The sequence below is a fragment of the Cervus canadensis genome, chromosome 2 (genome assembly GCF_019320065.1).
Source record: "Cervus canadensis isolate Bull #8, Minnesota chromosome 2, ASM1932006v1, whole genome shotgun sequence".
NCBI lineage: Eukaryota > Metazoa > Chordata > Mammalia > Artiodactyla > Cervidae > Cervus > Cervus canadensis.
The window spans coordinates 75,229,966-75,251,892 of record NC_057387.1 but is presented as its reverse complement, the minus strand read 5'-3'; the positions used below and the strand labels follow the sequence as shown (position 1 = coordinate 75,251,892).

The 21,927-nt window shown below is 38.6% G+C and overlaps 1 protein-coding gene across 2 annotated transcripts in view; it reads left to right on the top strand.

The window, feature by feature from the left end:
• Positions 1–21,927, top strand: part of PDE4B (phosphodiesterase 4B) — a 646,239-nt gene that overhangs the window by 113,070 nt on the left and 511,242 nt on the right. The window contains exons 2-3 of one of the 2 annotated variants that reach the window (XM_043461050.1): positions 11,027–11,139; positions 15,222–15,460. In XM_043461050.1, coding sequence (XP_043316985.1) covers positions 11,098–11,139; positions 15,222–15,460 — 281 coding nt within the window. In that variant the 5' untranslated portion in view covers positions 11,027–11,097. Of the gene's footprint in view, positions 1–11,024; positions 11,140–15,221; positions 15,461–21,927 lie in introns of those variants that run through there. The other variant, XM_043461052.1, reaches the window with a different exon arrangement.

Genomic DNA, 21,927 nt, shown 5'->3' with positions numbered 1-21,927 from the left:
CAAAGCAGGGTACATGGGTTGGATTCCTGGTTGGGGAACTAAGATCCCACAGGCCAAGGGGCAACTAACCATGCACCAGGGAAGCTACTGACTGTTCCCACGCACCACACCTAGAGAGAAACCTGCTCCTCACAATGAAGATTCCTTAAGCTGCAACTAAGACCTGATGTAGCCAAAATAAACTTATATAAAAAAAGAAATGCTCATGTCCCATTACATTGTCATCTCAAAAATGGACATTTTTACATCTGAAAGAATGATGAGTAGGTCCTCTGTTGAAAAAGAAATGGGGACTGTAATCCCAAACAGAGGACCAAGAAACATCCAGATATCCCACATTCTCCAAGGAGAGCTGTGTATAAAAGTGCCCAGGCAACTCCTTCTGAGAGGGAACCAGGTGGGTCCTGACATCAGTCATCACTCCGGCAGCCTCCCAATCCTCATATAAACTGCCTCTGGGTGAGGGGAGGATGGAATGTGAAGGGGTGATGTAGAAGTGAATTATTGACCTACTGAAGAACCACTTCTAGAGATGTGGGATATTTTCAGTGAAAATGTTATAGCCACGCTTTCTGGGAAACAAACTCACTCAGAAGGACAATGCAGATAGTGGAGTGCAGTTTATTACACCGGCGGGCCCAAGGCAGAGTCTCCTCTTAGCCTAGGACCCCGACCAGCATTTGTGAAAATCTTTTATACCCCATGTGTACGTGTCCAAACCCACTACCCCAATTCCCTTGAGACTTACATAAACAAAGGAAGGGTAAATACAACTACAATAACCCCATCATTCACGTATTATGTGTTGAAACAGTCAATAATCAATAAGCCCGCAGTTACATTCCAAATAGTTAATAACCGATAAGCCTGTGCTTACATTCTGATAGATAGTGTCCGGAGGCAGGGGTGATTAGTGTCTGTTTTCTCTTCTTCAAGATTCCCCTGCCCAGAGGGGGGTCTTATCCTTCCATTGTCATTCCCACAGGCGCTAAGCACAGAGTTCAGAGTCCACTGGAGAGGTGGCCGCACACGATCAGCACAGACAGGCCTGAGATGGAGTCCAGGCCCTATGAATTCCTTCTTCAAAAAGAAGGTCAGCTTCTGTAGCCCTTAGGAAAATAAAAGTGATTTAATACAGGAAACTGATTACATAAGTATGAATGATGCAAATGAAAGCAGACGAATGAGATATTCCAAAGATTAGTGAAGCAGCTACCATTCCAAGTGCAGAGGGAGAAAGGGATGGTGGTATTATGAAGGTTTAGTGGTGCAAAGGAGGGGTCACCACCGTAGGAGCTGTAATCACCAAGGGGTCACTCTGAAGCTAGTGAGCAGACATCTGATGGGTATTGTGTAGCTGCTTCGGGGTATGCCAGGATGGAGGGCCAGTGTTGCCTATGCTCCTGAAATAGGGAGAGTTCCTTCTCTCTAATTTTCTTCTTCCCCTTTCCTCTTCATAATTCCTATTGTCAACATCTAAAGGAAGCCAGCCAGGGAGAGAATTTGTGAAATACAATTTGCGATGTCTCAGCCTGCACATCACATAGCAGAGCTTAGAATGGTTGGCTTGGGTCTGGAAGACATTGATAAACAACTGACACAGTATCTCATTTATGCAGAAGACTTCCTGAACCTTTTTTTTAATTAATGAATTTATTTATTTGGCTGTATTGGGTCTAAGTTGTGGCATGTGGGATCTTTCATTGTGGTACACTGACTCTCAAGTTGTACTTAGTTGTGGAATCTTGGTTCCCTGACCAGGGTTCAAACCAGCATTCCCTGCATTGGAAGGTGGATTCTTTTTTTTTTTTTCCCCCCGCAGGGTAGAAAGCCTTTTATCTACGGACAAACACACTATATATTTGATCCTTATGACATTGTCACCTCCATTTTGGAGATGAAGAGATTGAGATACATGAAGGTTTATAAATAGAATTCCATGCACATGCTCACAAACTTCACTCTCACATCGAGGCACAAGCTCTGGCCAAACTGTGATCAGACCCCCAATTGTTGTTTAGTCACTCAGTCGTGTCCGACTCTTTGCAACCTGATGGAGTGCAGCACACCAGGCTTCCCTGTCCTTCACTAATTCCCAGAGTTTGCTCAAACTCATGTCCACTGAATCAGTGATGCCATCCAACCATCTCATCCTTTGTCATCCTCTTCTCCTCCTGCCTTCAATCTTTCCCAGCATGAGGGTCTTTTCTAAAGAGTTGGCTCTTCACTTCAGGGGGCCAAAGGACTGGAGCTTCAGCTTTAGCATCAGCCCTTCCAATGAATATTCAGGACTGATTTCCTTTAGACTCTCAAGAGTCTTCTCCAGCACCACAGTTCGAAAGCATTAATGCTTTGGTGCTCAGCCTTCTTTCTGGTCCAAATCTCACATCCATACACAACTACTGGAAAAACCATAGCTTTGACTAGACAGGCCTTTGTTGACAAAGTAATGTCTCTGCTTTTTAGTACACTGTCTAGGTTGGTCACTGCTTTTCTTCCATGGAGCAAGTGACTTAATTTCATGGCTGCAGTCACCATCCGCAGTGATTTTGGAACCCAAGAAAATAAAGTCTGTCACTGTTTCCATTGTTTCCCCATTTATTTGCCATGAAGTGATGGGACCGAAAGCCATGATCTTAGCTTTTTGAAAGTTGAGTTTTAAGCCCGCTTTTTCACTCTCCTCTTTCACCTTATCAAGAGGCTCTCAAGTTCCTCTTCACTTTCTGCCCTGAGGGTGGTGCCATCTACATATCTGAGGTTACCGATCATTTCTCCTGGCAATGTTGCCCACACTGACCACCGGGAGGCAGTAGAGTGTCAGTGTGAGAGTCGCTGCCCCACCTCCTACCTACCAGTAGATTGGGATCTGGGTGTGGAGAGGGAAAAGCTAGCACTAAGAGACCAAGGGAGAGGGGCTGTGGCTGGGATTGCTCTTTCAGGATCTGCCAGAAACAGTCCAAACTGGAGCAGGCCCAAAGTGCCGCGTGCCAAGTCACTTCAGTCACGTCCGACTCTCTGCAACTCTGTGGAGCCCACCAGACTTCTCTGTCCATGGGATTCTCCAGGCAAGAACACTGGAATGGTTGCCATGTCCTCCTCCAGGGGATCTTTCTGACCCAGGGATCCACCCTGTATCTCTTATGTCTCCCACACTGGCAGGCAGGTTCTTTACCATTGGCCCAGGGTTACCACTAATTCCAAGAGTCAGGAGCTGAAAACATTGACTGTATACTCCAACTTTACATCACCAGCATATTTAATAACAAGCCACAGGAAGTGACGGGGCGGTGATGAGTCATTGCTGGGGCACCCAAGACCTTCAAATTTGGGACACTGGCCTACCGCCTTCAGCAGAGACAAGTCACTAGCCTGTCAGACCACAGCCACCCAGCACCAGAGATGGGACGAGGCCCAGCAGGCACAAGTCTGTCAGCGTTTGCGGCACTGAGCATCCTGAGGGTGTGGCCACTTCAGTGCCCAGGACGCACAACAGCTGCCAGGGGGCCCATTCCTTCCTGGGGGGCTGACCACCCAGGCCCACACCATGAGCACTTCAGGAGGTTGGATGGAGCAGCTCAGAGGCAGCAGCTGTGTGCAGGAATCCCAGGTTGAGGTCTCACCACAGTCCAGGTTTCTCCCAGGCTCTCATCTGTACTGTATATGGATCAAAGGTTCCTTGTGTGGCCGGTAGGACTGGAGGAAAGCGCTCTGGGAGACAGACCATGCCAGGTTTGGGAATCAACATCGCAGCAGGGCTCCCCGCTGCAGACGTCGGATGCTGGGGGGCCGCTCCCTCAAAGTCTGGCGTGGAGTCCACGGACTGCCGGGAGGCCGCGACCCCCGAACGCAGCCGGGCGCCTAGGAGTCATCGGCGTCATCGACGCTGGCGCCGCCGGGCTCGCCCTCCTGGGACGAGCGCAGCTCTCGGGCCAGCAGCGCCATTAAACCCTGGGCGCTGGAAGGTGGATTCTTAAACACTGGCCCCTTTCTGATCTGTTCTTTATGTCCCTTGAGCTAGGGAGGAGAAATGGAGAAAGATATCAGGGCAGAGAGAAGAGATAGGAGCAAAGCATCTTAACCTTCATTACTTGGGTTAACAAGAATGCTTGAACTAATTCTGGATAAATGCACTGTGGCTTGAGCCATCTCGGTTTTACTTCAATCACAAGAACAGACTTGCTCAAGGGGACCCTACCAACAAGAGTTTCAATGTGTACCAATGGGAATGGCAGCTGAGGAGATGAGAAAATTTATTTTTTTTTTCCCAGCGAAAGCTCCTACTTATCCCTAAGAAGAGAGCCACCATTTGGACACCTGCCTTAGAGAAGGCGTCAATATATAGTCTCTTTTTGTTAGAGAAGCAGTGACACTCAGCAGAGGACTGCAATTAAATGCCCAGTTATATAACAGGGCTTTCTTTTTTAGTAACTCTTCCACTCTGCTGTAGTGTGGAAGCAGGTAGAACCTAAAGAAGAGAGGGGAGAGAAGGAATGAAAGAATAGACTATTCCCTCTTCCCAATCTAAGTCCTACACCCTGGCCACAGGCCTTGAACACTGAACTGAGAAAAGGGAAGGAGATGTGTAAAGCCGTTAGTTGTAAGTTATGTATTCAGTTTGAACTGTTGTTAAGGAAGAGGATATGGATTTAACATTGCAGATGTTAAAAAAAAAAAAAGCAGTTATTGGAGAAAAATGAAAACATGTACAAAATGTTCAATAGATTAATTATACAAAAAACAAAATTAAACTCCTTTGAGTATCATCTCAGAATAAAGAGAAATCTTTAAACTGAAAAAGATAACTTGATTCAGAACTCAAAGTACTACACTATTTTTTTCGTTTCTTCAAGGTTTGGTCATTTCATCATGGTTTATATCCATAAAGTAGGATTTTAGAATGACTACCATTATTTATTGAAATTTCTATCAATCAAGAATTACTACTGGTAACTGAAACCTGCTGAAAGAGAAATTTACATGATAGCTATATCAGTCTGTGTCTTTCCCCTTGTTTTAGATTTTATATCTCTGTGGAAAAGAGGAAAATAACATAATTATATGATGAATGCTATAGTCTTAGAAAAATAACAGAATGTTGTGAAAGATTAATATGTTTATAAGCACCATTTAAGTGGTGAAAGATAAGACTACAGGAAAACTATTCATACATGCCAATATGGAATTTATTGTCATCATACTTGCTCATAACTTTAGGAATTCTTGGAAATACTTCATTTTAATGAAGCATATGGCATTTTATATTGAGAAGCAAATTTTGCTAACAGAAGAATAGTTTCAGATTAGGAGAACTTATACTTCTTCTCTATGTTTACATTTGCCTTAAATTTGAGGCCTTGTAAAACATCAGTATCTTTTTAAAATTACTCTTTTTTGTCCTAACATGATTAGGGAGCATGATTCCAGAAAACTGATCAACTTAACTTGTAGTCTAACATCAAAAAAAGAAATAAAAATCACTTTTCTACCTTGAAAAGGTGTGAATAATCAGTTGCATAGTGATTGGTGAAGAGGCTTGGCTTAGAAATAACGTCTTAGTCTGAAACAACAGAGCGTGTGACTCTGAGTTTTCATTACTGCTCTGAGCCTTTATTCCCTCACCTGTCACCATAGTTGTGCCCACCTCATTTGGCTGGCAGCGCTAATGAGACATAATTGGACTCATATATGTGTAGTGCTTAAATTGGCACAAGATGAGTTCTCTATCCATGTTAGTCCAAAGGATAGGCAACTGACACTCAGTTCAGTTCAGTTGCTCAGTCGTGTCTGACTCTGCAACCCTGTGGACTGCAGCACTCCAGGCTTCCCTGTCCATCACCAACTTCCGGAGCTTACTCAAACTCATATCCATTGAGCTGGTGACGCCATCCAACCATCTCATCCTGTGTCATCCCGTTCTCCTCCCACCTTCAATCTTTCCCAGCATCAGGGTCTTTTCTGATCAGTCAGTTCTTCGTATCAGGTGGCCAAAGTATTGGAGTTTCAGCTTCAGCATCAATCCTTCCAATGAACACCCAGGACTGATTTCCTTTAGGATGGACTTGTTGGATCTCCTTCCTGTCCAAAGGACTCTCAAGAATCTTCTCCAACACCACAGTTCAAAAGTATCAATTCTTCGGTTCTCAGCTTTTTTTATAGTCCAACTCTCACATCCATACATGACTCCTGGAAAAATCATAGCTTGGACTAGAAGGACCTTCGTTAGCAAAATAATGTCTCTGCTTTTGAATATGCTGCCTAGGTTGGTCATAACTTTCCTTCCAAGGAGTAAGTGTCTTTTTATTTCATGGCTTCAGTCACCAAATGCAGTGATTTTGGATCTGAAAAAACAAAGTCTGCCACCGTTTTCACTGTTTCCCCATCTATTTGCCATGAAGTGATGGAGCCAGATGCCATGATCTTAGTTTTCTGAATGTTGAGTTTTATTTATTTATTTATTTTTTTGATGAATGTTGAGTTTTAAACCAACTTTTTCACTCTCCTCTTTCACTTTCGTCAAGAGGCTCTTTAGTTCTTCTTCGCTTTCTGCAGTAAGTGTGATGTCATCTGCGTATCTGAGGTTATTGATATATCTCCGGGCAATCTTGAGTCCAGCTTGTGCTTCATCCAGCCCAGCATTTCTCATGATGTACTCTCCATTTAAGTTGAATAAACGGGGAGACAATATACACCCTTGACATACTCCTTTTCCTATTTGGAACCAGTCTGTTCCATGTCAGCTTCTAACTGTTGCTTCTTGACCTGCATACAGATTTCTCAGGAGGGAGGTCAGGTGGTCTGGTATTCCCATCTCTTGAAGAATTTTCCACGGTTTGTTGCAGTCAGCAATAACATGGCACATATAATCTCCATTTTTCTATTTTATAATGTATCAATAATATATAATGTAATGCTAAGTTATATTGTATACTATCAATATTATATGGGCTTCCTTGGTGGCTCAGACAGTAAAGAATCTGCCTGTAATGCAGGAGACCTGGGTTTGATCCCTGGGTTGGGAAGATCCCCTGGACAAAGGCATGCAACTTGCTCCAGTATTCTTGCCTGGAGAATCCCCATGGATAGAAGAGCCTGGCGGGCTACAGTCCATGGGGTCACAAAGAGTCAGACACGACTGAGCGACTAAGCACAGCACATTAATATGATATGGCAGTAGTATAATACAGTCACATAACAGTGTAGTATTAAACAACATTTCTCTGATTTCCCAAACAGAACCACCATTGCCACCCACGAGTGATGACATAGAACTATTTCTGCCTTACAACAGCAACTTGAAATCATGCCTGCTGACCTTCTTTTCGAAAAGCCGTCAAACCATTCTAAAATTCCCACTAGATTTACTTACTCATTCTCTGACAGTTGTTTACTGAGACCCTGCTTTGTGTCAGCTACTGCACTACACCCTGAGGGGGTATTTTTAAACTAGCCCTCTGGCTTTGTAAAGTTTTTGGACAAATCTGTTTTCAGTCAGGGTCTCCATAGGAAATAGATTGCACTCCCACAGGGAATGAAAGAAAATTTAATGAAGGTCATATTTACAATGGGGTATGACTTAGCAGCAGCAGGAAATGGCAACCCACTCCAGTATTCTTGCTTGGGAATCCCATGGACAGAGGAGCCTGGCAGGCTATGGTCCCTAGGGTTCCCAAGAGTCAGACACAACTGAAGCAACTTTGCACGTACGCACTATTTACAAAAGGTGTGGACAGGGTTGAGGATAACCCAAAGGTATAACCAAGCGCTATAAGAACAGCAACAGTGGAAAGCTGCCATCGGCTTTATGTTTGAAAGGTGGAGTGGGAGCAGTAGTTAATGGAAGTTAGGGAAACCTATCTCCTTAGAGATGGGTGATTGATTATAGGAGCTGTAATCTAGAGAAAGGGCTTTCATTATTGTTGCACCCTGGCCAGTAGAGAGGACCCTTTCTTTCCTCCTGCCTTCCCGCCGTACTTCTCAGGAGCCAGACGGCTAGAGAGCCCATGGACTCAATCTGTGAGGACCAGCCTCCTGTGACAACCAAGATGGAGAAGGTGTTGGGGTAGATCTCGAGGAGACAAATGTAAACTACTTAGAAAATAATCTCTTCTTCCTTCCTTTATCTTGTTTTTTGTAACAGGTGCTGGGTTTTATTTCTGAATGTAAAAGTAATATATTTTATATGTAGAACATTTGGAAAACTGCCTTGTAACTTTTGTAACTGGAGATCTTCCTTTTTCCTAGCCAGGACATGCTCCCAATTGAAGGCGCATGAATCTGTCCAGTCAGCTTTCATACTCAGAGTGTTATAAAACATAAGTTTATTTTCATGGCTAAGACCTCACAAAAATACTCTTGCATGCCCCAAATCTACTGATGTTACTCTGGAACATGTTGTCTTTCTGCCTGTCATAAACTTCCTTAGCATGGCATCTTCTTGGCGTAGTCACAGTCTTGGTACATTAGATTCCTTCCCATATTTTTGCACACCATATTTTTTCCCACTATCTCTGCTAAACAAATTCTACTCATTATTTAAGGCTAAAAGAAAACCTCATTTATTTCCCAGAAACCCAAATATTTTAATATTTAATTATATTCTTTGATTCACCCATTTTACAAATATTTTTGAGAACCTATTAAGTGCATATTTAATATATGTAAGTCTTTCCTGCCAGACTAGACCTAAAATTCTTGAGAGCCATATTTGCATTGAGCTTCATTTAGATCCTCTCATAGCTTTGCTCACTTCTGAGAAAATATTGCTAAGGTCTTACCCTTCATTTCTGCTGGGGAAGCTTGATCACAGTTCCTTCCTGCTGAAGACCGCCTCAGAATTTCTGTTCCAGTTGTGCTGTTTTATCCTATTTTTAAGTGCATTTCCTGCCAAGCAAAATGGATCACTTTTTTGGCTTGGAAAAGAATATCAGAAAAATTTGGAAAACATGGAAAAGAAAGAAAAATTTCTATGCCTCTTATATAATGTTCACTGTTACAGTGTTACACAGATTCTTTAATATTTTTCTATGCTTATATTTTTGAGAATTATAATCATTGGGTATGTCTAATTTTATATCCTATATATAAAACTTACGTCTTGAATCTTGCTTTTTCCTTTAATGTAGGGGTATAAACATTTTTTTTTTCAGGTTCTGCCTCAGAGAGGCACTCAAGATTGAATATAACAGAGATAAAATATATCTGTTATTTGTTGACTTTTGCTAGGTTTCAAGCAGCTTTTGAAAAGGGCTCTAAATGTCTGCTTAGTCCTCTTTGGTCAGTGTTAGAAAAGCTCAATAATTGTAATCATTCCTTGGTGTATGATGAGGAAATTCTTTTCCTTGTCATATTGAATTGAACACCTGAAAAGCCTGTGGGGTTCTCTCCCTAGAAGACTTACAAAAGTGAAGTTTCTCCCTCCCCCACTCTCTTATCTACTGTCAGTTTTGCTGCCAACTTCTGCATAATATAGTCAAATTATGTGTTAGAAATTCAACCCTGGTTTCCTGGGTGATGGTACAATGCCACTACTTAGTATTCCTAGTCACATAGCCACAATTCCATCACTCTGTTAATCTATATATATCTTCATGTTCGAGAAGCAGACTTTCCAAATCCAGCACGTATTAAGGGTTTTAAATGTACAAAGTAAGAAAACATAGGAGCTTCTGGATCTCAGCATTGATGAAGCCATTTTTTTATTACTAAAAATTATATTTATTTTTTAAACTTTTTTCTTACAGAAAATCTTAAACACACTAAAGTGGGAGGTTTTTGATATTAAGATTTGAGAATCCACTGTCTGGACCAATATTTTTGGATTCAATGATTTCTGCAGTGTATCTTTTCCAGTTCAGTTCTGCAAAGTCAAAACTCTTCATATTCTTTTTTAGACTATTGTATGTCTGAAATTTAAATTTTGGCTTGTTTTAATAGCCTGAGTTTTCATATTCATAAACCAGTGATTCTTTTTCCTCTGGAGTTTGCACAAGTAGGGTGCACCCTTAAATTTTGGAAATGTTATTGAGGTTCTTTGTTTCTGAAGTGAATTCTAGTGATCTAACAAAACAAATGTCATGAAGTGTCTGTTTCAGAATGGCCAAGTTTGTGTGATTTAAACCAGGAAATTCCAGCTCTTTCTACCTCTTGGTTGCTAAATTCTCTGTGATGAATACTTGCATATGTATATATAAGAAGTTTAAACTAACGGTAAAATTGAAATTAAGATTTTTTGGGTCATGCATATTTTTTGTATTGATTTAGTTTTCCTTTTTATTGGCAGTAGTATCAATGGATCATGGAGAAGGAAATGGCAACCCACTCCAGTATTCCTGTCTGGAGAATCCCAGGGACTGAGAAGCCTGGTGGGCCACAGTCCATAGGGTCACAAAGAGTCAGACATGACTGAAGTGACTTAGCATGAATGCATGCATCAATGGATCATATACCTTAAATTCTAAATCTGCTATGTTTTAATTGTGTTGGTGGTTTAGTCACCAAGTCGTAACACTTATAATCTCATGGATAGTAGCCCGCCAGGCTCCTCTGTCCATGGGATTTTCCAGGTAAGAATACTGGAATGGGTTGCCATTTCTTTTCTAGTTTTAGATGTGTTAGCTTGGCCAAATCATTTTTCTGATCCTCTATTCTCTCATTATTAAAAAAAGATGAAAACAATTTCATAGATTGTTATGGGGATCAAATGAAATATTGCTTGGGAAGATACTTCGTAAGTATAAAGCCTTTCACTAATACCTAGTATTTCTATAGTCTTAAAGATCATTGATAATTTGGGAGCCTATTACCCTCTATTCTTTTTCTCTCCCCTTAGATAGCTTTGTCTTGGATTTTTGCACTTTGTGAACCTCTTTTCTCACAGCTTAGCTTTAGTTAGCTTGGTAAATTGTGATATGTTTACTTATCCACATGCATTGTATACCTTCAGATCTTAGTGTGGAGAATACCATGTATTTGTATTTAACTAAGGATACCAAGCTGTTCTTTTTTTGTGTGTCTCTTTTCCCTGTAGGTCTTAAAAATTGACAGCAAAGCTGCCCTGAATAACAGACATCCTGAGAGGGGCTGTTTTTCACCTTTATAATGAAGAAAAGCAGGAGTGTGATGACAGTCACGGCTGATGATGTAAGTTCCTAAAGTCACCGAATTGCTGATTCTATCCACTCTTTGTCTGCCTAATGAATAAGGCACTCCATAATTCTGTTCCAAGGGCAGGTAAGGTTGTTTAGAAGTACCACTCTGTCGCTAGGTATCTCTGTGATGCTGGACATTGCCAGCCCTTGGACCCAGAACTCTGCGAGGTAGACAGCAGGCATACCACCCTCGTTGCAGCTTGGAAATGGGCTCAGTTTGAGCTTTGTGGTTTTTATTTACAAAATGCCAGTCTGGAAAATTTTCTTTTCACCTTGCTTTTCACCATTTCTGGATGACTTTCTTGTACATTTTTATCCATGTATAGCTAATGCTTGAGTCACCTCTTGAGGTGTGGGGTCTTTGACAGCTGTTTGTATTAAGAAGAAATTTGTGAGGTACACATCTTCTAGGACTTAGCTGCTCAGTGTGGGCCTCAGACCAGCAGTGCTAGCATCACCTGTGGATTTATTAGAAATACAGAATCTCAGAGCCATACCTTAGACCTATAGATCAAACTTTGTATTAAAAATTTCCCAAGGAGACCAGATATGTACTTTAAGCCCTGCTCTGGGTCCTTTGAAGAAGTCTATAGACATTATTTTCAATAGCTATCATTGCAATGATTATCCTAATCCTCTCTGAGGTAATGGTTGACACAATCAAAAGACAGGGAAGTTTTCTCAGAAGAATGTGCAGGAAAGAAATGCATATTTGAAGAATACAAACCCCACCTAGAGTGGATTGTTTTTACCTAGATTTGCGCTGTCCAACATGGTAGCCACTAGCAGCATGTGACTCTTAAACACTAGTGTGAATGGAGAGGTGCTGTAAACATGAAATACATTTTGGATCTTGAATTCATAACAGTACAGATAGAAAAGAGTATAAAATATGTCAGTAATTTTTGATATAGATTACATGTTGAAATGTCAATATTTTGGACAATGTAGGCTAAGTAATATATACTATTAAAGGTAATTTCATATTTCTTTTTTTTAATGGGATTACTAGAATATTTAGAATTATACATTTAGCTCCCATTTGTGGCTTGTTCTTTATTTCTAGTAAACAGTAATAATCAAAAACTTTTCACCATGTACCTCAACTTTTCGAATATAGTACAGAAGATCATATCAAATGTTACACACAGCATCTCTTCCCTTACAATGAAAGCAACTTGGCAGATACTATGTTTTATATGCCACACTCTGAAGAAAGATTCACCCTTAAGTCAAGGATGTTTTATTATATTCTTAGACTATTTCAGCTCAGCAAACAGTTACTCAATGATTTAAATGTTCACTTGACATTATTTAGCACCTCTTATGCAACAAACATTGGTTAGTTCTAGGGATTAGAGTTCTTGTCCCTTTGAAGTTTATATTACAGAGGGGAGGGCATACATAAATCAATAAATTATAAAATAATTCCAGCTATAATAAGAGCTGCACAGAAAAATGAAGTCAGTCAGGGGGGCAAAGAATAACTGGATGATGACTATAAGTGTTTATAGAAGGATGACATGAAGAGATGACGTATGGACAGTGAAGACATATGAGCATCAAAGGAGTGAACTCTGAGAAGATCTGGGGGAGGAGCATTTCTGGCAAAGGGAACAGTGTGATTTCCAGAAGTAACATTCAAATTAATGATTTTTCCCCCTGCAAATCTTTGATCTGATAAATGATATAGTCAACCAATATCATGCTGGTTAAAATAGGTAAAGAAATCCAAGATCACAAATTCAGTAGTTTAGGATTGACAGAATTAGATTTTGCCTTTGAGGGTGTTAGCAAATTGGGGACAGGAATTATAAGTATGGATTAAGAGCTTGAGGTAATTATATTGATAACGCATCATGGGTTAATGAAGTGTTTGTAAAACAATGTTAATGTTTCCAATATTTAACTTAATTTCTAAAAGGTTATTCCGTCATGTTCTTTTGTGGCAATGCATTTTCACATTAATTGAAGTCGTTAGAAAAAATTCTTAAAACTCAAAGAATGACTTCAAATCTCTATTTCAAGTATATTCACAAGTCAGTATGGGAGATATTTTGTGGTAGGTGGTGACTTTGTTACCTTTCAAATAACAAGTATCATATAAGTATCAATTTAGTTTATTCACTGCACTTATACCTGGTTGGTAATATTTACTTTCCTAAAAGAGGAAAAAATATACAATAACTTTATTATAAGACCATTGTGATTTGTGGTTTAACTAAGTGACATTCTCATTTTTGTTCTTTTGTATAGTATTTCTTGTATAGGTGGTAAAATATTTTCTGAAGATTTTGCTTTCCAGATAATTGGTACTTTCTTTATGTGTATATTTGGAACAAACTGATTTATAAAAGTTCTGACTTTTAGTTTGTTCTTGAATCTCTTTAGGAAGACTTTGTCTCTTGTAAGACTTCCTGTCTCCTCTAGTCTTTTGAGAAAGAAACTTACATATGCTATGTTTTCTTCTCAGCTCTTATTTCTAACACACACAAACACATATACACACACGTGAGTAAGTGCCAGGCCATGGTAGATTTAATATAATCAGTTACTAAACCAGTTTGTTTGTTTAAAGCTAAGGTGGTCTAGTCCCAATTACTAAACAGTTAAATCCTGGGAACATTCGAGAATATTTCAAACTTTGAAGAATTCTAGATTGTTTGGTCTTCTTCCTGTTACTGAATTTTGGTTCTACTGAATCTTAAATAAGTGGTATTTGAAAACCTTAAGTCAAACAAAAAAATATGATGATATCCCATTTCCAGGTAGAGAGAGTGGGGCCCCTGAAAATTGTCAGGCCTATGAATGCCCAGATTTTCATCATGAAAATGTGGCTTTGTATAGATGACATAAGCATAAATAACTGAAATATAAGTCCTGCTGCTTTTTGCTGTTGTACCCTCTCAAAGTAGGACTGTGCAAGATTCTAATAGGTGTGCTATAAATATTTGTTGAATGATCCCAGCTAGGTCCTTAAACTTGAGTTAATTATTCTTATATGAGCTAGTATAGGGATGGGTAGAGGAGTGGTAGGTGGAGAACTTTTGTTTGTTTGTTTGTTTCAAAGGCAAGCTAGTTCCAGGCTCTCCTAAGTCTATTTTGAAGGGCAGTAGGAAGTACCTGTCTTTTTAAGGGCTACTGAATGACTTCCAGGTGGGAGATCTTGGTCTGATGTTAGGACTTCAATTATTGCTTAAGATACGAGTGGAGAGTGACAGATATAACTTTTAAACTCCAAGTGGCTATCAGTGGCTATTTGCACTGCTGCAACATTTGCTGTCTTTAAGCCAGTATGAGTGGTGAACCAGGCAGAGACTGTTTTGGGTCTTCTACTCTCCATAGTACCAGGAACCAGAGTCACCAAGAGATATAGGAAGAATGAATAACTCTTATTGTTGATTATAATTAAGGGCTCTTATTTTCTCACAAATATTTCATTTCATGTCAGTCTTAGGGCACATACTGAACATATGGCAGTTCAGTTCAGGACCAGATAAAGTATATTCTTCTTTTTCTTGAACTCTTATATATTTAACCCCCTCCCCCTATTGACCCCTAAACCCCCACAACTCTGAGGAGAACTTTTATGAGAAAAGGAGAAGTCAGTTACCCATCACCCACAATTATGAGTATCTTCCTGGTCTGAGATAGGAAATATTTTTCCTTCAAAGCATTGAGCAAGAAATGTTATACTTTAGCTAGTATAGCTTATTCCCATGTTGCAGAATGATAACATCAATATCTAAAATATATTTTCAGTGAATAGGTTTCATTTTAGCAAGTTAAAAAAGAGAAAGGAAAAAAAAAAGAATACTTAAAAAAGGCGAAGATATCCACTGTCCTAAAGATCACCAAGACTATGCAACAAAATTTGAGCATTAGCCCCCATACCTATATGTTTTCTCTTAAGCTTTTGATGTCAGTGTTAGATTCTGATTGTGAGATACTGAAAAAGGACTTTATGAGTGACAGCTTAATCATTTAGTTTATTTTACTACATCGTGCATCATTTTAAACATTTGAATTTCATTTTCTTTTTCCTCTTTTTTTCTTCCCCTGTGGTTCCTCTAGAATGTTAAAGATTATTTTGAATGTAGCTTGAGTAAATCCTACAGTTCTTCTAGTAACACACTTGGGATCGACCTCTGGAGGGGGAGAAGGTGCTGCTCAGGAAACTTGCAATTGCCACCACTGTCGCAAAGACAGAGCGGAAGGGCAAGGACACCTGAGGGAGATGGCATTTCCAGACCAACCACGCTTCCGCTGATGACACTGCCAAGCATTGCTATTACAACTGTAACCCAGGAGTGGTGAGTAGCTCCCCGTGTAAATGTCAGCTGGGAGTTTTATTTTCCAGTTACTCCAGACACAATTTTCTTGTTACTAAAATGTTAGTTATCTGTGGAATAACTAAGGCTTTTGACATTTTGAGAATTTGTTTCCCTTTGGGTAGCAAAATGAGACCTTTTAAACAGTGAAGATACTGTCTACTTCTTAAGATTAGGAGGAACCTGTTGAAGAAGGAATGAGATGCATTTTTATTAATGGCAGGGAAAGCAAAATTACTGCCTATGATCGTTTGTTTTTTTTTTAAACTTCAGTGAATGTTGACATGTTTAATTTAGAAAAGAAAAATCATATAGGAGTACCTAAAGGAAATATATATATATGAAATATATAAATCATCTGTACTATATATATGAATGAGAAGAGATATTCTTATTGCTCTACTCAAAATATAATTATTCTTAGTTTCTTTTGCTATAATCCCACTTTAATAATTTCAGTTTATGATTAGATAGTAAATAAAACACTTTTGTAAATCAAAAGAGGAATGAAAATTGTACTATGGGAGATGCTAGGACTTTTTGCAGAATCTATGTTTGTGAAAGAGACTATTTTAATCTAGTGTTGAAACATTAATCAAGTACATATAATTTATGACTGTGGTTAAAATTGTGCCATGATGTTTCTTCAAATATGTGTTTTTATCACATATTTAGTATTTAGCAGTTTCTCTGATTTTTCTTTTTCCTTTACATAATCCAAATATTTTTCCAAGAATAGCCTGCTTATATAACATAGAGTCCTGTTCAAATGAAAAATACTTTCTCAATATTTTATATAATTTTAAATTATAATAATATGGTGCTTTAAGAATGACTTTTAAAGTCATTTTTTTAAGGAAAAGAACTAAGCATTAAATCACTGTGCAATATCATTGCAGTAATTCCTTCAAATCTGTGAGCTTTATTGTGTGCTACATTCCATGACCACATACCGAGCTGAGCACTGCTGATGAGTGGTCCAGGATGTGCTCACTGAGTGATGCAGGAAAGCTTTTAGTTGGTGGTTATCAAATGCTCTAAGAATTAGATCCCTGAGACTTCAGGTATCACAGTTACTAGCACGAAATGGTTTACCAAGCAGTCTGTATATGATAGAGAAGCATGTAAAACATTATAAGGGGAATGGGTTAAAATTTTGGAAAGCATTAACTGGTTTCTTCTCCTTAGCTGAATTAACATTACAATAGTCATAACCAATCACTGAGAACACAGATGGGCATGTGGCTCCCACACTGCTTACTCAGTCACATAGCCTATGTGATCAGTCTTGGTTTGCTTCTACATTATGACAGATTCAGAATCTAAAATAGAAATCTACACGGATTTATATTTCAGCAAGTTGGCACCAGTGTGGTAGTACCAGTTGTTACAATATTGAAATGCTTCCTGATGTTGGTAAATATATGCTTTCCTGACCTCTATGATTGTCCTTATTACTATCCCAGACTCTTCCCCAGAAGGAGATTCTTCATAAACCAACAGTAAAGAGGTGATCAGTTGATGACTAGTACAGAGGAGCCCAGTTTTGTTGGGCATTGGTATTTTATCTGTTAGAATAACAGTCTGGATAAAATGTACCTTGCAGTGTTGGAGTTCATTTTACCCAAAGACACTTTGGGAGTTATGGAATTGTTCTTTCCTTAGAAATATTGAATCCAGACTCTGACATGTTGGGCATGCTTCTTTACCTCTCTAAGTTGAATGTGTTCATCTGTACAAAGAGAGTAATTGTACTCAATCTCATGGGCTATTGTAAGGATTAGGTATGGTGATCTCTATAAAATGACTAGTTTAGTAAAAAGCACATGTTAGGCAATCAACAAACATTAGTTTCTCTTCTCTTGATCATTATGCATTAAAGCCTTTTGAAAATGAGAAATCATGTTTCAAGTATCAGTAGCCTCAAACTGAGTATCAGTAGTTTAGAAGGAAATGGAGGATTTACCTATTATCCAGCTTGTCATGCAGTCAGCCACCACCACATATGAGTAATTAATTTATGTCTTTTTTTCCCCCAATCACCTGGATACTTTTTAAAGTATGAGAGTATTCAGTCATTGACTCCAAATTTATTTTTAAGTGTAAGCAACTAAAAGCATTTCAATTCATCCCTTAGAAATATTTCTTTTGGAATATTGATAGTTAAGAGACTGGAGGAATTGCTGGCAGAGGAATTTCATTGAAAGACCATTTGATTAGAAGTGAGAAAGTAGGGTTCAGATATCATCAGGGCCATCACTTGATGAAAGGTCCTAGAGATAAGGAATGCAGCCTACAACCCTGTGTGGGAAATAATTATACTCACCACTTAGAGTCCGGAGAATGTGGAATCAATCTACATGCCTATATGATGGGTCAGTAAACTTTTTCTGCCAGTTAGTAAATATTTTGGGCTTTGTGGGCTTTATAGGCTCTGTTGTGACTCTTCAGCATCGCCAGTGTAATGTGAATGTTGCCATAGACAGTGCATAAATGAATGTAGCTGGGCTCCAGGAAAACTTTATTTATGTAAACAGGCAGGAGGCTAGATTTTGCCTGCCAGTCAGTTTAATGACTTCTGTTCTAGACTAGCAAAAACCCCAAGATATGATGCCCTCTCTGATAATTGCTTTGACAGTGGTAACTGGGTGAAACTGACCTTGAGTTCCTGGTTGGTGTTCTAAATGTGTCAAAGATCTGGGAATATGTGGTATAGGTCAAGTCTTTAAAGCTAATGAAGGAATTTGAATGAGAACAAATAAAAATTACTACCCAGTGTATATAAAGTTAAATATTGGGTTGGACAAAAAGTTCGTTTGGGTTTTTTCTATAAGATGTTATGGAAAAACTTGTACAAACTTTTTGGCCAACCCAATAGAAAAGATTGCTATAAATTTAGCTCTTGTTTGGGGAGAGTACATTGTATGAAGGGAGTTGGCCATCATCACAAGCAAAAGGCCTGGAAGAGAGGAGAGTGATTTGATTTACTGTGGAGAAAGGAAGAGTGAGGACCTGAGTCCAGTTGGGTGAACATCCATCTTGCTGCCTTTTGGGTGAACTTCATCATTCCACAACAACTCAAATGAATAAACAGAGATAAACAGAGATGATACAATTTTCAGAGTTGTGGTGAGAGAGAAAATATTTGCAATGTATGTAGTGAGTAATTAGCACTTTAGTGGTTATGATATTATTGTTATTTTATTGTTAAATATTGACTAAACAGCCAACATTATGCATTTTTTATTGCTGGGGATTCTGGGGGAATTTCACCACCTGCATTATTAGAACCATCTTGGAAATATGAAAGAAGAGTTCATATATGAAAGCAGGATGTTATTTTTATTACTGATAAAGTTGATATTGGAATATGTACTCTATGTCTGCGGGCAAGTAGATGTCTAACACTGTGCACCATAATTATACAGACTTACCATGCAGTAATAGGAAGTGCTAGTGCTGGGCAGGCAGATCTTGTCCTGAGAAAGAGTCTACCTCTATAAAATTTGAACATGGAAGAGTTGTAGAATCCTGCCCAGGTGAGACAGTAGGAAGGAAGGACTGATTTGTGCATGTCTACTTTCTCCTCTGGAAAGACCAATGCAGATTAAATTACCTTCTCCCCATGAAAGACTGAGTAAAAAGGGAGAAGGTGGTTAGGAATGTTAAGATAGTGGCATTTGACACTTGGAAGACACATCCAAAAGTGGAAAAAATATGTTCTTCCTGACATTCCCCAACCTTTTCCCTTCTTTTCACCTTTAGTCTGGCGTTACACGAGGGACATGGCCAATGCCACATCTCTGGTGGTCTTTATTTTTTTAACAGTTCAAGGAGTTTACTAACCTACCAAATTTATCAGTGTCACCACAACCAAATTAGGAAAATGAGTCAATACTCAGCCTTGACTGTCTATAGTTAAATCTATAATTTTAACTTTCCTCCATAAGGCTCTTAGAACTCTTTGACTCCTTCTAGCCCTTCCTTATTTGCAATTGTTAATTATCTGTTTTTTAATCCAAAAATACACTAGCTCTCTGTTTGGAATCATTTACCTTTTTGCTTGAAGTAAGTCCTTTAGAATTTACTCTCATTTTTCTGTTTGTTTCTCTGAAAATGTCCTTATTTTGTCTCATGCTTGAAAGTGTTTTCTTTTTCATTATGTAGCAGTCTGTTTAATTCAACACTTTCCCCTTCCCTTTTGGCTTCCATTACTGTTATTGGAAAATGGCTCTAATTGTTTTACTGTATAAATAAACTGCATTTGGGGTAGGGGGCCCTGGATTTCTGAATTCCATCTTGATGTGTCTATGGGTGGATTTCCTTTTATTTATCCTACATGAGATTTACTGGACTTCTTGAATATGTTGTTTGGTGTCTTTTATCATTGGATCTGGAATATTCTTTGTCATTATCTCTTCAAATATTTTCTCTGTCAGCCTTTTGCTCCTCTGCTATTGGACTTTGTATTTTGGATCTATTGGTATGTATTTTGGATCTACTTCTTTATCCTCCATTTCTTTTAATGTCTTTCACACGTATGTGGTTAAACAGTATTTGTCTTTCTGGGTTGTATTCTTGTAATTGCTTTTGGTCTGCTTCTGGTTTGCTAATTCTCTTTTCAACTATGTTTAATTTGCTGTTAAACCTATTATGTTGCATATGTCAATTTTGATTATTATATTTTTTATTTTTAAAATTTGTATTTATTTAGCTTTTGAGTATGAGGTAATTTTATGTAGTTTTCTTTTCCCTACATGTATTAGTTAACTATTGTTGCATAACTAATAACCCCCAAATGTAATGGCTTAAAATAACAAGCATGTTTTATATTCTGTTTTCTGTGGGCCAGGAATCTAGTTGTGATCTAGCTGGGTCCCTCTGGCTGGGTCTGTCACAAGGCCAGAGTCAAGTTACTAACCAGTGCTACAGTCATTTCAGTGGTTGACTGGGTGGGAGGGACAGCTTCCAAGCTCACTCACATGGTTTTTGACAGGTTCATGTCCTTGTTGCCTGTTGACTGAAAACATCAGTTTTTGCTATGTGGACCTCTCTCTTGGGCTACTCATGACATGGCGGTTTGTTTTTTATGGAACAAGGGCTTTTGATAGAGAAAGACCAATAGAAATTAAAATTTTTTTAGTGATACCCCATCACTTTTGCACATTCTATTCATTAGATCTAGCCCATACAAAGGGGAGGAATTGTGCAAGGGCCTGACTGTGAGGAGGTGGGCATCATTGAGGACTACGTTGGAGGTTGCCTATCATATTGCTTCCCAGGTGGTGTAGTGGTAAAGAACCTGCCTGCCAAAGCAGGAGACATAAGATATGCAGTTTTGATCCCTCGGTCAGGAAGATCCCCTGAAGGATGGCATAGCCACCCATTCCATTCTTGCCTGGAGAATTCCATGGACAGAGGAGCGTGGCAAGCTATAGTCCTTAGGGTCACAAAGAGTGGGACAGGACTGACGTGATTTAGCACACGCACATCATACTGCAGATGTTTTCAAGCTTTTAAAAATTTCTGTAAATATAGCAAGAGAAAGGAGAATAGACAAATCCACTATTACGTTGTAGACTTCAACACTGCAGAAAACTGATAGACCAAACAAGGAGAAAATCATTAGAAATATATTTGACCTGAACAGCATTATCAATCAACTTTATTTAATTGAAGTTTTTAGAATACTTCATCCAATAACAACACAATATGCATTCTTCTCAATATTGCATTGAATGCTCACCAAGATGCATCTATTCTGGGCTATAACCCATAGCTTAAAAAATTTAAAATAATTAAATGGTCTGTGTTCTCAGACATAGTGGAATTAAATAAGAAGTCAACAACAGATACATAAATGGGAAGTTCCAAATATTCAGAGATTAGAAATCCAACTCTAAATAATAGACCAAAATAGCCAAAGAGAAATCTCAAGAGAAAATTAAAAGTATTTCAAACTAAGTAAAAATAAAAGTAATATTTACTATAATTTATAGAATGCAAAAAGCATTGCTTAAAGGGAAATTTATTTCTATATCCATATCTATCTATATATCTATTTCTATCTCTTCCTGTGTATATATTTGACAAGAACAAAGAACTAAATCAGTAAGCCTTCTGTATAAGAAAACTATAAAGAAAAGGAACAGTTTAAGACTCAAGTAAGCAGATGGAAAACAAAAATTAGAGCAGAAATCAATGCAATTGAAAACAGGAAAATAATAGAGAAAATCAGTGGACTCAAAAGATGGTGCTTTGTAAAAGTCAATACACTGATAGACTTTTGACCACTTTAGTCAAGAAAAAGAAGAAAAGACATAAATTACCACTTTTAGAAATGAAAAAGAGAACATTACTATTGTTTCCCTGGAGATGAAAAAAATAATAAAGGAATACTGTGAGCAACTTTCCCACGTATTAGAAAATTTAGTTGAAATGGACAAATC